Source organism: Grammomys surdaster, unplaced genomic scaffold (genome assembly GCF_004785775.1).
Source record: "Grammomys surdaster isolate TR1022 unplaced genomic scaffold, NIH_TR_1.0 126185, whole genome shotgun sequence".
NCBI classification, from domain to species: Eukaryota; Metazoa; Chordata; class Mammalia; order Rodentia; family Muridae; genus Grammomys; species Grammomys surdaster.
Window position 1 is genome coordinate 4,729,879 of NW_021620991.1, and position 15,155 is coordinate 4,745,033.

The following is a 15,155-nucleotide window of genomic DNA, read 5'->3' on the forward strand; positions in this document are numbered from 1 at the left end:
AGGTTTATTGTATACATGACTTACTTAACAATTTTAAAAATTAAACTACTACCACCATAGGAATTTCCAGTTTATAAGTTTTCCAATATGAACCTATAATGGAGGTCAGCCAATATATGTGGGGTATTCCATCTCTATATAATAAGGAAAACAAGTTTACGTCCTGTCTGGGGTTTGCATAGAGTACTGAGACTTGCCAATTTAGCTGGCTTTCTCTGTAGTGGGTACAGATAGGACCAGGTGAGGATGAGTCTCCCTCCTGTAAGCTGGTAAAGATATTTATTAAAACTTAGGAGAAGGCCAGTGGGAGGACTCAGCGGGTAAGGGTGCTTGCCGCACACCTGAGGATCTGAGTTCCATCCCTGAGCCCCTTGTGGTAAAGAAAGGACACACTAAGGCTAGTGGTCTTCTGGGAGCTTCCACACGCACCCTTCGGCATGGGTTGAGATGCACACACAGTAAACACATGCCAACCCAAAAGTGTAAAAAACTAAAAATTAGCTAATCAATTTATCGTATCGTAGATGTCAACATTGCTCTAACCCGAGGGTGCAGTAGGGCATTTTATTATTTGTGTGCATATGAGTGCATTGTCGTGGAGGCCAGAAGAGGGCGTTAGATAGATGTCCTAGACCTGGAGTTAGAGGCAGTGATGAGTCCTCCTCCCCATCCCCCCCCCTCACAGTGGATGCTGGGAACCGAACCTGGGTCCTATGCAAAACCAGCAAGAGCTCTTAAATCTTGACTCCCTCCTGCCCTCGTGTGACACAAGGGACAGGGTGACTAGGCCTAGCGGGGAGGGACAGGCCTGGGATAACCTGGAATGGAGTACTAGCAAGGCAAGGGGCAAACAGGGGATGTTACAGTAAGAGAGGCAAGAAAAGTAATCAGCCCACTGAAAAACATGATGTAAGACGTCTTCCAAAAATGACTTTGGGCTGGAGAGATGGCTCAGTGGTTAAGAGCACTGACTGCTCTTCCAGAGGTCCTGAGTTCAATTCCCAGCAACCACATGGTGACTCAAAAATGACTTTGAACTTCAGCCTGTGAACTCGCATGTGCTAGAATTACAAGTGTGAGCCACTGTGCCGGGCTCTTATTTTCTCTTCCCTTCTTTTTCCTGCATTGAACAAGTGGCGGCGGTGGGGGGAGGGCAGGGATGGTTTACACTGTGGCCCAGCCTGGCCTCGAACTCGTAACCACTCTCTATTAAACGTCGCAGTGGCTGAGAGGGTCAACTGCGCAGGCGCTCGCAGGGTGGCCCGTAGCATGGGGAGGGGGACGGAGGGTGTTGCAAGCGGCCGCGCAGCCGTAGTCCGCTCCTCACCCCCGGGCCTGGGCTCAACCGGACGTGACGCACACCGGGGCGGAAGCGAGGGGGTGTGCGCAGCCTCAGGGCGGGCGGCGCGCATGCGTGCTGTGTACCTGTCTGTGCGACTGAGCCGGGTACGGAGTTCGTACGGGACTGGCTGTGGCTTCGCGTGGGTGGAGGAGGCGCGGCTGCAGGTCTGCGCCCCGGGGCAGGAGGAGGACAGGCTGAGGTCCGCCCGCTGCCCGGGGAGGGTCCCGGCCGGGCGGGCTGGGGGCGGCCGCGGTGCATGCCGGGCCAGAGCTCTGCACAGGGCCCCCTCCGGTTGAAGTGAGCGCGGTTACTGGAAGGCTTGACCAGAGTTCTGGTGCATGGGAAGCGTGCAGGGAAAAGACGCGGAAAGTGCTTCAGAGAGGCGACGAGCTGCTCCCGTCCGCAGCAGGGCTGACCTCCTCAAGGGATATCCCATCTTTATTAATCATTCGTCGTGTGGTCTGGGATTTAGCACCATTGGTCTCCCCCAACCTGGTCCTGACATTTTAGCAGTTTATGGGAACATCAGCGAGAACAAAACCTTCAAAACTTACAAGTTGTTTTTTTTTTTTTAACCAGTGATATTAAGGTTTTGGGTTTTTTTTGGGGGGGAGGATTCTTTTTTTTTTTTTTGTATGATTTGGTTTGGGTTTGTTTGTTTTGTTTTGTTTTTAAGGTTTTTCGAGACAGGATTTCTCTGTGTGGTCCTGGCTGTCCTGGAACTCACTCTGTAGACCAGGCTGGCCTCGAACTTACAAAGATAGATACTCCAGTCTGCCTCTCGAGCACTGAGACTAAAGGTGTATGCCCGACTCGCGCCTTCCTTCTCTTCGCTCTTTTTCTTTTCTTTTCCCTCCCTGCTTCCCTCCCTTCCTCCCAGTATTTTAAGAGAGCCCACCTCTCCACAGTGTGACTGATATGCAGGCCCATTATGTAACCTGCCTTTGTTAGAAATTGGTCCTAAGAAAGCACAGTAAGTAAAAGTGCAAACAATACTAGCACACATTAGCAATCCCAGGTTTTATTGTTTAAAAAAAAGATCTGTTTTTGGTGTGTCAGCGTTCTGCCTGCATATATATGTGCATTGCCGGTGGAGGTCAGAAGAGGGCGATGTATCCCTGGAGATGACAGGCAGTTGGGAGCAGCCCTGTGGGTGCTGGGAACTAAACCTTGGTTCTGTGCTCTTAACCACAGGCCATCTCTCCAGCCCAGCCACCTTGTTTTCTTTTCTTTTTCTTTCGTTCTTTTTTTTTTTTTCTATATTTTTTTGGTTTTTTGAGACAGGGTTTCTCTTTGTAGCCCTGACTGTCCTGGAACTCACTCTGTAGACCAGGCTAGCCTCGAACTCTCGAACTCAGAAATCCACCTGCCTCTGCCTCCCAAGTGCCACCACCGCCCAGCTGCCACCTTTTTTTCATCCTGGAATCAGAGTGCTGAAAGTCTGCCATGGGAGACAGTTTTAACCTAAGCTGGGTGCTTTCATTTATCTCAGCCTGTCACATAGAGGATATTGACTCTGTGTGAACAGATGCTTGTTACAGTGGCAACATTTTGAACATTTTTTTTTCTTTCTGTTTTTTAAGTCTTTAAGAAATAGAAATGGCTTCCAAAAGAGCTCTGGTCATCCTGGCCAAAGGAGCAGAGGAGATGGAGACGGTGATTCCTGTGGATGTCATGCGTCGAGCTGGGGTGAGTCTCCCTCCTGGGCTAGCCCTCCCTGTTTTAAAAGGAGGGGACTCTAAGTCACTTTTACCTGTTTAATGTGTGTGAGCCTGCATCGTGTGGTGCAGATGTGTTAGCCTGGGCTCCTCATTCTGTGTTGATAGAACAGGGCGAGCATGGAATGCACTCATGTTTGCCAGGCTCACCCTGAGCATTTACTCACACAAACCTGACAGCAAGGCTGTTAGCTCTCTGCCTCTTCTCAGAAACCCCAGGCAGAGACACTCAGCTGCGCTGATTTCAAGCTAGAGCAGGGCTCAGACCCAGGCAGCCTGTTCACACTCTGCTCTCCAGAATGAAACTTCGCTTTCTTCATTTCACGCTGCTGCTCAGTGGGGACAGCAAAGGACAGGACACCATGGGCAAGCCACTGCCCCTCCCCTCCAACACCAGCCTTGTGATACTGGAGTAAATACTACCAGGCTTTCGTTATTCTTTTGTGTGTATATGAATGTTTGCCGGCATGTTTGTCTGTGCACCACATGAGTGCCTGGTACCCGAAGAGGCCAGAAGAGGAAGCCTGGCCCCCTGGAACCAGAGTTAGAGGTGGTTGTGAGCCACCACGTCGTTGCTGGGAACCAAACCCCAGTGATCTTAACTGCGGGCCATCTCTGTACCCTCTTTAATAAATATTCTCCTGTGGGGTTTATTTGTGAAGACATGAGGATGGTTTGTCAGGCTCTGCACCCGAAGGTCAGGTTGCTGGGCTAATACTGTGAAGTAAGCATCACTGGATTTTGACAAGTTGTCTCCAGTGCGCTAACCTGTCCTCCCCCCAGCACTCTAGGAAATGTCCTGTACTTTGGGTACTAGCTACTGGTAATGTCACCTACTAAATGATTTGCAAGATGAAGTGTTCTTTAGTTCTTGCTGTGCACTTCTACTTCAGGGAAAGCCCGTGAGGTTTGATATGCTACCCTCGCACTACCCTCGAATGGCGGGTGGGTTGTTATCAGGATGGCCCAATAACTCATCTCCCAAACTCAACACTTGTAGAATAGAGGGTGTTCTAGCCGAAGACCCAGAGTAGCAGCTCAGCTACAAATTAGGACTGTCCTGGGCAAACCAGAAGAGACGAGATATTATTTGCTATTGCCTGGGTTTGGTCTTGTCCCTGACAAGTTACTTACAAACCACAGAATTGGTGTCAGAGTGCTGCCCCACGTCTGTGTGCTTTCATGTTCTTGAACGTCTGTTCTTTCTCTAGATTAAAGTCACTGTTGCAGGCTTGGCTGGGAAGGACCCTGTGCAGTGTAGCCGTGACGTAATGATTTGTCCGGATACCAGTCTGGAAGACGCAAAGACACAGGTTTGTTTTGTCCACGTGGGCTTTTCCTTCTTGGGGCTTATTAGTTCTTTGAAACAGCTTTTGGCTGTATCTGTGACTGCAGTTAGAACAGACTTCCTTTAAGAGGAGGACTTGGCCTGGATGGAGGGGCTGGATCCTGTGTCAGTGGGTGGTGGGGATGGACGCAGAGGCCCACAGATGGCGGCCGAGGGGGATCATGCTCTGTCACTGGAGTGTTTCTCCCAAAGGCCTCCTCGCCCCAGAAGTCGGCCACATTTCCTGTTGTCTTTTTTCAGTGCTGGTAACTGACCCTCAGGTCTCAGGTATGCCTGGAGAGTTCTCTGCCACTTTCATCCCCATAACCTCATGTCCTTGGTAAAGAGTTGTGCTGAGACAGAGTTTTGGAAGTGGCCTGATTTGTGACCCTCATGTCTCAGCTTCCCCCTCAGAGTGACAGGTGGAGTTGCAGGGCTCCTCTTGTGGATGGGTGTGTGCTGGATAAGTGGTCAGGCCTCACTAAGTGTGTCCCACCTACTGGCTACTCTTTTTGGTTATCTTTGGAAAGCTGGGATCGCTTTCCTGAGAGGCATGCATGCCTGCCCTCTGACCTTTTGTGCATTTACTACAAGAGATCAGAAGTCACGGCGTAGGGTGATAAGAGAGGGACTATACCCTATAGAGCAGACACGCAAACACATTGCAGAAAGGGAGGTTTTACCTGATTTTTCCCTAATTCTCAAGCTAATTCCCCACGCCGTCCCACGTGGGAGGATGTGCACTCCTCCCTAAGGAGCGTCTGTATTTCCTTGCTACAGAAGGATGATTACACTCCTGTATCTACATCCAAAACCTTGAAAAACTCTGAAAGTGTGTTAGAGGGAAGACTAGAAATTGCTTTCCTGTTGTGACTTTCCGCCCTGCGGTATCTGGGGTGTTTTAGAGCAATGTTGCCTCCTGCATGTGCTTGTTGGGTTTGTGTCATAAAAGGAGGTGAGGTGAGGCGTGTGCGGCTCAGGTGGAGAACACTCGCCTAGTGAGGCCCTGGGGTCCGTGTCCAGTGCCACAAAGACTAAAGGAATGGCACGTGTTGCAGAGTGTACTGTTGTGATAGCTTTCTCTTTGTTCTTTTTAATTTCAGCAAGTTTAAAATGGATTAGGTTTCTTGGATGTTTGGGTGTTTAAGATAATAGAATACTGTGAGTTTTCTCAATGCAAAGCTTCATAATGCTATTTTTTTTTCTTTGCCTTTTAATATTTGGGGGTTTTGGGTTTTTTGGGGGGATAGTTTTTAAAAAATCACTACCTGTGTTTTTATTGAAAAAGTCACATGGTTTAAACATTTATATATAAAGTCAGAGTAACACACCCTCTTTTCTTGGGCTCGTCCCTGAAAGACACACTGCTGGGTGTCTTTTGCCTTCGAACGTCTGTGATGTTTGTGAATTTACTTGTATATCTGTTTGTCTTGGTGTTCGTGAGTGTCCTGGCTCTCAAGGCCCTGAGCTCGGCGCTGTTTCCTCTCCACCTGGTACATTTACACTACACGTGCTCCAGGACTTCCATTCGTACACTTTCTATCACAGATCTTTCTACATTTTAAAAAAAGACACCGAGTGTGTGTGCGCGTGAGCGCACATGTGTGTGTACACCCAGAGAACAAGGTAGAGTGTTGGGTCCCCTGCAGCTGGAGCTAGAGGCAATTGTGAGCCACCGTGTGGGTGCTGGGGACTGAGTTCCAGTCCTCTGCAGGAACAACAGGAGTCCTTGACTACTGAGCCAGCTCTTCAGCCCTCATGTCTGCATTTATTTTTGGCTACACTGTTCCACCAGAGTGACACACCTTTATTTGTTTCATTTTGGGTGGTTTGTTGTTGTTATTGCTGTTTTGAGACAGGCTCTTGTTTACCTGGCTGGCCTCAAACTTAGTGAGTAGCTGAGGGCAGCCTTGAACCCTTGACTTTCCTGCTTCTACCTCCTTTTATGGGTATGCACTACTATGCCTGGCACTTACTTATTTTTGGTGTTAGAGCATCAAACCCAGGGCCCCATGCATGCTAAGAATGCACTCTACCACAGAGATACCTATAACTCCACCCTGCGCCAGCCCCACCCCACCCCCATAGGCGCATAAGTTCTTTGGCAGATACTGGGCTGCCATTTAACACAGTAAAAATGAAATGTCCCCTTTTGTCTCCCAACTCACAGGGACCATACGACGTGGTGGTTCTTCCAGGAGGAAATCTGGGTGCTCAGAATTTATCTGAGGTAAAAACTGCACGGGAACGTCTAAGTGGAGAGCTTGTGAGGAACTCTCACAGCGTCTACTTTGTTGTGTTTCGTTTGCTCTGGTGTGCTTCAGGGATGTGCTGTAGGCACAGGAGAGACGGCAGAGGTTAGCCGTTAGTGTCTACCATTGCAGAGCCCAGTTCTGAGACATTCCTGCAGACCGCTGCTGCACACAGGCTTAGCGAGTGTGCACTGGTGCGAGCGAGGCTGCAAGCTTCCAGCTGCTGCAGCAACATGGGCTAAGCCTAGAAAGTGCTGCCTGCTCTGCCATCGGGGTCGAGGACAGCTGCAGGGCCACAGTGACAGTGTGAACACAGGGTGACATCCGAGGCAGCCACTGCTCTTCATTTCCAGCTCCATGTGAAAACTCACGCAGGAACAAAGGCGGGAGTGGGCTGTTCCTCCTGGGGTCTCTGCCATCTGAGGCTGCTGAACCCTGTGTCCCCTTGCTTCTGCCTCTCTTGGAGCACAGGGCAGGGTTATGTTGTGCCTTGATGACATTGCTTTTTCCTTCCGGTCTTTATTGTGGTGGGCCTTTCTCTTGGGGTGCATGCCGTTGACCAGGCCTGAGGACACAGACACTAGGAACCGGGTCACTTGTGTACTTGCTGGTTAAAGCTCTGTCTGGGGAGCAGCTGGCAGTGAGTTAAGCTGGGAGTGGTGCCCCCAGCTCTCCTGTGAGAGACGAGTGTCAGTGGTGACTGGGTGTTTGGTTCTCTCTAGTCGGCGATGGTGAAGGAGGTCCTCAAGGAGCAGGAGAGCAGGAAGGGCCTCATAGCTGCCATCTGTGCGGGTGAGTGAGTGCGGCTGTGGGAATGCAGCTGCTGGGGGGCTGGTCTGGCTCTGGGAGCCTGACTGCACACAGCTTGCCTTCATGAAGCCAGAAGGCGCCCACACTGGCTGTTTGGTTTGGGTGGCATGAACTTGTGTCATGGCAGCACTGAGCTCAGTTGTTGCACTTTGTGTCTCTGTCTGCACTGGGTCGCTAGTCTGTAAAACTCAGTGTTTTCCCTGTTTGGTTGACCTCAGGGAAAATAAGGCTTCTGGAATCTAGCAAACAGCTTGTTCCAGCACATCTCTGTGCCAGCAGTTAGGCCTGCCAGGAGAGTCAGCAAGAATCTGACCGGCACAAACGCCACAGATTTCCCCCAGGCTCGCCTGTCTCCGGGTGCTGAGTCTTGGCTTGAGTGCTCTTGAACACCCATGGCTTCAGATGAGGTCTTCCGTACATGTCCTGAGCCTTGAAGCTGTACTAGTTTGCTTCCTGGCCCATTTAAACTCCTTTCAGTTGCTTTAATATGAGGTGATGTGGCATGTGGTGTCTTCCTTGTCAGATGCCTTTTAAGTAAGTGTGTTATAGGACAAATGAATCTGTGACAGAAGGGATGGATGGTTTTGTTTGTGGACCAAGGGACTCTATCCTAGCTCTGGTGCCCTGACTTCCCCCCAAGGGACAAAGCAGATACTATAGAGACATCTGTGGCCTTTTCTGTCTTATTAAAATGACATCAGACTGTCAAAGCCATCCTTCAGGCAAGGCATTGTGCTATACTCTTCCTGTTTTAAAATTTTCCCTGGGGACTGGAGAGATGGCTCTGCGGTTAAGAGCACTGGCTGCTCTTCCAGAGGATCCGGGTTCAATTCCCAGCACCCACATGGCAGCTCACAACTGTCTGTAACTCCAGTTCCAGGGCATCTGACACCCCCACACCAATGCATATAAAATAAAATTAAATAAATTAAAAAAAAATTTCCCCTGTTTGGGCTGGCTGAGAGACCAAGCTATAACTGCAGCACTGAGGAGGTAGAAGCAAGAATACTGTGAGTTCAAGACCACCCTGAGCTACACAGGAAAGCCTCTCCACAGAAGAAAAGAAAGGAGGGAAAACACGTGGGGAAAGTTACAAAAGTTCCCCACTTGGGACCGAGCATAGCTGAGTCGTATGTGCCTAGCCCTGGGCCAAAACCAGAAGTACGGAGCCATTCTAAATCCCTGAAGTGACAGAGGTTGTGGGCATCGGGATGCCAGGAGTGTGTGCTTGAGAACTCACGAGAGAGCCATTGGGAGCACCTGGACACCTCCCAGGCTCCCACAGTTCTGACTTCTTGCTGTGCTGAAGCCTGGGGATTTCTGTTGATTGATGGTTTTACAGTCCCTGTAACCTGTACTGTCCCGACTGTGGGTGGGAAGTCCTAGGTAGGCTGGTGTCCTTTGCTGATATGGGAGACCAGCCTCCCTCGGGTTAGCCTGGGTTTGTTCCTTGGACTTGGCTGAAAGTAAACTGCAGTGTCATCGTGTTCCATGTCACTGACCAGAACATCAGCAGCTGGCTTGCTCACTTGTGCTCAGTCAGACCTGAGGGCCTGGCCCTTTCTCCGAACCAAGTCACTGTTAAAAAAAGAAACATTACTAGCAGACTGTCCTGTGTCACCATCTCAGAATGAGAGAGCAAACTGGGGTGGCTCAGGCAGGGAACGGAGCTCTGTGTTGAAGCCTGTCTTCAATCAGCAGGAGGTCGAGGGTGACTGTGGTGTTAGGGTCAGGAACTCAGTTGTTAGTGTCACCCTTGGTGCTGCTGAGTCCTGATGAACGTCATTGCAGGGAGGCACTCCTTAGGAGGAGACACAGGAGCTTCACCTGGAGTCAGGGAGAGAGATGGAAGCATGCAGGTGAAGGGGCCCTGGCAGCTGCTCAGAAGCGGGTGTCAGGATTCACCAGGAACCAGGGTGTCCAAGGAGTTCTAGTTGGCGGTGTGTTCTCCAAGTGTCCACCAGGTGGCGCTGTAGAAAGGGGTCCTGTCTGCTGCCATGACCTTGCTGCCAGTTCCCAGAGCTAACTCTTGGCATGGCCTTCGTCAGAGGCTCAGATAATGGCAGTGGTAGGTTGTTTTGTCTTAATTTTCAAATCAGGGCTTTGACCCTCCCACTCCAACCCCTCAAACAAACAGACAGTAGTTACTTGCTTACCGTCACAGGGAAGGCAGCCTTGCACACCTTGCCAGATGTGCTCACATGGCTCATCTTGGATGTACCCTCCCTTATCGTGTTTAAGCAATGGTATTTAGAACTGTGACTGTTCAGACTCTGGGTGTCTGATTTAGAAGAATACTTCTGGTAAATTGTTTTGTTTCTTTGTTTTTCTGGGGCAGGGCCCTCTATGTAGTCCTCATTGGCCTGGGACTCGCTCTGGAACTGAATCTGTAGACCGAGCTGGCCTGGAACTCACAGAGACCCACCTGCCTCTGCCTCCCAAGTGCTAGGATCAAAGGCGTGTGCTACCTCACACATGGTGTTTCTGTTTTGCAGCACAGGTTTTCTGTTTACCCTGTCATCTGTGTACATCTTATTCCCAGGTCCTACAGCCCTGTTGGCTCACGAAGTAGGTTTTGGATGCAAGGTTACAACACACCCACTGGCTAAGGACAAAATGATGAATGGCAGTAAGTATATCCTTACCCTGTGCTTTCCTGTATGACAGAATCCTAGAAAACTGGAGGGTTCCCTGGCATGGTGTGGTGGCCTTGTTACCTCTGCAAACTTGTCTCAGTGACACTCGCCCAGGCTGGAACAGAGGCACATCTCAGTCTTAGCACATGGACCACCAGATCCCTGATTCAAAAACAGGAAGGGTTAAGAAATGCTAGCTTAGGGCTGGAGAGATGGCTCAGTGGTTAAGAGCACTGACTGCTCTTCCAGAAGTCCTGAGTTCAAATCCCAGCAACCACATGGTGGCTCACAACCATCTGTAATGAGATTTGATGCCCTCTTCTGGTGTGTCTGAAGACAGCTACAGTGTACTACTCATAAATAAAATAAGTAATTTTAAAAAAAAAAAAAAGAAAAAGAAATGCTAGCTTAGGGAGTGTTTTTATTGAATTCTTGACAGCAGCCTAAGGGTAGAATTTAAACCCTGACAGCAGTTTCAGCAAATGTCCTTTACCCACAGTCCACAGTACGACAGACCTTTGGGGCATGTCTTCAGTGGCAGGCCAGCTTCTCTGGTGATGCGTTTCCTTCTTGAGTATCAGCTAGGCATTTGAGTTTTATTAAATCTATAAAAGCAATTTCTCTTCATGGTGAAGCAAGCAGACAGGGTAGGAGGACTGAAGCGAGGCTAGATGCCCCTCCCCCTCCGCTCTCCTCCTTCCCACCTGTCAGTAAGGCCTATGAAGTGTCTTATGTGACTAGAGCATCCCTCTATCCTTTCTAGTTCATATTTTAGTCAGATATAATCGGGGCCATTCTGCAGCCTGCTTTTGTGTTTGAGATGAGATCTCACTGTGTTGCACAGGTAGCTTTGACCTGGACTGACGCCATCCTCCTGCCTCAGCCTCATGCAGCTGGGCGTGCAGGTGTGCTGTTGTGAGGCCGGAGCTTCTCTCCGTAACTTTGTGATTGCTCTCTCTGCTTTTGCAGGTTGGCTTCACTGCTAGTGGGGTTTCCTGTGTCTTGTGTTTCTTTGGCTCCTGGGTGTGCACTGTGGGAGGTCTCTGCCTCTTTGCCTGTGTGAACTCACGAGGTCAAGAAGCTTCTTTAGGTCACTGTCTTATTTTTAGTTCTGTGTGTGCGTGAGTGGAGATGTGCTCAGAAGCCAGAAGAGAATGTTATGTCCCCTGTGAGCCGAGTTGCAGGCAGTTGTGAGCGCCTGACATGAGTGCTGGGAACGGAACCTGGGTCCTCCAGCAAGAGCAGAAAATGCACTTAACCACTGAGCCATCCCCCCAGCCCCTGAGAGCATTCTTGAGTTCATATCGGGCATATCTAGAGCTCCCGTTTGAAGTACTATACCATGCATTTTTAAACAGTAGTGCCCTTTTCTGTTTTGGAGGCTAACGTTCAGTAGTAGAGCATGTGTTTGGTGTGTACAGACCCCAGTCAGTTGCTAACACCATCATTCCCAGCGGCACTGAGCACAGCCTCGGTGTAGCCCTGACTGTCCTGAAACTCGCTCTGTAGACCAGGCTGCCTGTGCCTCCCAAGTGCTGGGATTGAAGGCGAACGCTGTCTCATCTGGCTCATTGGAGCTTCTAAAAGGCCCACAGCTTGGCCTGCCACATCACCCATGACTCAAGGTGCCCACAGACTGGCTCCACCACAGGCCAGCCCTCTGAGGCATCTTCTCAGTTGGCACACAGGGTTGCTCTGTGGCTGTGCTTCTGCATGTTCTTAGCTTTGCCCCAAGTGTTGTTTCCCTGAAAGCTTGTCGCTCTGTCTGTTATTCGAGCGAGACTGTCTCTGTTAAAGGCTCTGGCTCTTGGGGGGGTTGTAAGTACAGACGCTAAGGTTGTGTGAGGCTCATGAAATGAGGTCAGTGTGGGAAGGAGGGCAGGAACTGAGGCTGCGCTGTGCGGCCGTGTGCACGAGGGGACAGAGCAAGCGCTGGCCCTGTGTCACCTGAGGTTCTGAAACATGGATGCTGAGAGCACACAGTGGGACCTCAGAATTACACAGTGCCCCACTTACATGGACTACCTTGCCTTGGCAAGGTAGGGAACACCCTTCCCCTCCCTCCCTTTCTCTCCCCTCCCCTCCCCTCCCCTCCCTGTTGTGCACGGCTCCCTCCTGTCTACATCATAGCTAGGCATGGGGTCAGTAAGTCCTGGATTTAGGACACTGTTTGGCCATTGTGCCCCATGAAAGCAGTCTGAGGGACTGTAGCCGTCCTCCACGTGGCTGTTGTAGGTGAGGCTCTCCTGAGGGCTCCTAGCACACTTGATGATTTTCCCACTGGGAAGGGGAAAGGCTTCCTCCTCCCCTGCCCACGGCCGCGGCAGTACTTCTCAGAACTGCGCTGGGTGAGCAGCATTCCCACAGCGAGGCTTAGGCGGGTTCAGGCCGCTCTCAAGGGCAGGCGAAGGAGGGACTGCGACTAGAGGCCGACTGCTTTCCCCAGAAGGATCAAGTGGTGAGGATTTGGGTCTCTGTGGAAGCTGTCCCTAGTTGTCATAGATAAGGCCTAAGTAGTGAGTGTCTTTATGTCTTTGTGTTTGCACACACAGACGGCAGCCTTCGGTGGCTGCCTCATGTCCTGCCTCCCCACTTGCCTTCTCTCTGAAGAGATTCTTTCATGTCTGCACATTTATCCTGAACCCAAAATCCCAGCCCTCGGCTGTCATTCCCAGGCTCCACAGCAGCTGGCTCCGTTGGTGCGCTTCGTGAGGCTGTTCCTCACTGTGGCCACTAGGTGGGGCCGTGGACAAGTGTTAACCCGGCTTGAGACCTTTAAACTTCTGCTTAGGCTGAGGCTGGGTTTCTAGTGTCCCATTTAAAATGTCTTGTCCTGGTTTAGCCATCAGAAAGTAGGGCTGGGTGAACCAAAGCTTCTTTCCAGTGGTGGTCTCCGTTTTCTTCACCATAGTGTAAATGAGAAGTTTCTGCTGTGTTCATCTGGTCAGCAGATGAAGTGAGAAAGGAAGTCAGGCTCCTTCCAGTGTGGCTGGCCCACTTGGAGGAGAAGCATGCTTCTCAAGGCTCTCAGTGAACTCTGGATGTCCAGGGTTCTTCATTTCTGGTAGAAACGGGTTACCTGAAGCTGTGCCAGAGCGTGGAGATCCGTGATCGTCCTTTGCGCCTGTGTGCCTGCCCCCACCATCAGCATATGAACCTGCGCCTACAGGAGCCCTTTCCCTGGAGGCCTGCTATACTCTGGCTCCCCTTGACTTCCCAACATCCATTTCTTCCCTCAGCTTCTGTCCCAGACCACCCCTTCCTCTCCTTACCTCTGTGTCAAGGCCTGAGCCCCGAGAGCCTGGGCAGAGTCTCCTGTAGGTACCTGAGAGAGTGAGGTCCTCCGCACAGCGCCCTTGGTGCTGGGGAGACAGAGCGGCCAGGGTGGGGTGCTGGTGCAGAGCCCTACTTCAACAGTGGGTAGACTGCCTGGGGAAACTGAGTCAGGGAACTTTCACCCAGGACTGAAACCCGCTTCCGTGTTCTGGTCAGACAGAGACAGAGAGCAGAAGGCCCCAAGCACTTTGAACAGCAGATGATAAGACAGCGAAGCGTCCAGCTGCTGCGGGTGCTGGAGGGGATGAGAGTTGCTGGGACAGGCAGCAGGCCCTGCTGCTGTGGTCAGCAGGCCTACTCCAGGCCACACTGGATTGGCCCAAGGGCCGGATGCTGGGAACACAGCTAGGCTCACTGAAGGCAGCCCTGGGCTGTAGGGTGATGTAGGAGATGAGTAAGGCCCTGGAGGGCAGGTGGGTGTTTGGAGCCTGGGTCCTGTCGTACAGAGACAGAAGGGGGACTGGGGAACCTTGGTGGGGCTCACCATTGTTTCAGTTGCTCAGAGGACCAGGGGAGTCAGAGGAAGAGGCCTCATGCGCTGGTCTCTGCTTCCCAGCTGCTAGTCTCGTGTGGTCTGAGGCTGCAGAGAGTCAGGTAGGTCTCTTCCCACCGCTGCCCTGCCCCTGCCATAGCGCCCTGGCCTGTGGCAAACAGTAGGAAGTGGAGGAGTTGATCACCAGTGCCTGCAGAGCTCTCTCCCACGTGGTCCCTTCTACCCAGCCTTGCTTTACTGTCTTCCTCACAGGGCGCTGTAGCCCGGAGGACCAAGGAGACAGACCTCAGTAACTAACTGCAGTGCGGCCTTTGTTTCATATACTCACTGAAGACCAGGAGTGGCAGCCACAGTGTGCGGAAGGTTCTCTGTGGCCATCATGACCTAGAGTAACCGTGTCTGCTCCCTGTAGGTCACTATAGCTACTCAGAGAACCGCGTGGAGAGGGACGGCCTGATCCTCACCAGCCGTGGCCCGGGGACCAGCTTTGAGTTCGCGTTGGCCATTGTGGAGGCACTCAGCGGCAAGGACATGGCCGACCAAGTGAAGGCACCGCTTGTTCTCAAAGACTAGAGCCCGAGCCCTGGGCCCAAGGCTGAGCAGGCACTGGAAGCCCACTGGCGTGTCCAGAACCTGGTGAACCTCGGGAGGTAGCATGGGAAGTTGCCACTATGCGGGGACCGAGCCCTGGGCCCTTACATTTCTGAACCTTGCTAGTAGAATAAACAGTTTACCAAGCTCCTGACAGCTGCCTGTGTGTCTGGCTTCTTTTGTGATATTATGGGCTGCATTCGCAGGTGGTTGCTGTGGGTACAGCTGCAGGCTGAAGGAGCTGCACAGCCCCTTCGACTGCGGACATGCTCTGATGGAAGGAAGCTTCCTGGGGCTCCTCAGCCGCCACCTGTGTGAGGTGTTCTAAGTATCACAGGCTCTCACTGAAGGGTAAGACATGCTGGGGCTGGGGCTCATCTCCCCTGATCATATAGCCCAGGATAGGCTGGTCAGTGCACAAGGCTCAACTTGGGTAGCCATGAAGGAACGTAAAGATGGAGTACTGGTGGCCATCTTGTCACTGTGAGGAAAGAACACACCTACCGTCCTCAGGAGGTACCTGGCAGCTCCTGTCAAGAAAGCAAAGCTGGAAACTCACATCATTCTGAGACAGGGACTCACTATATAGCTCAGATTTTCCCGGAACCAAGTGTGTAGAACAGGCTGGCCTCACACAGCAGAGATACGCC

At 51.4% G+C, this 15,155-nt stretch overlaps 1 protein-coding gene across 1 annotated transcript; it reads left to right on the forward strand.

Annotated features, from left to right (window-relative positions):
* Positions 1 to 1,352: 1,352 nt before the first annotated feature.
* Park7 (Parkinsonism associated deglycase) lies at positions 1,353 to 14,661 on the forward strand. Its single transcript, XM_028757918.1, has 7 exons — positions 1,353 to 1,506; positions 2,926 to 3,031; positions 4,272 to 4,373; positions 6,558 to 6,617; positions 7,362 to 7,431; positions 9,992 to 10,078; positions 14,327 to 14,661. Exons 2-7 carry the CDS (start codon positions 2,942 to 2,944, stop codon positions 14,485 to 14,487), a joined length of 570 nt encoding a protein of 189 aa, XP_028613751.1. The 5' UTR covers positions 1,353 to 1,506; positions 2,926 to 2,941; the 3' UTR covers positions 14,488 to 14,661.
* The last annotated feature ends 494 nt before the right edge of the window (positions 14,662 to 15,155 follow it).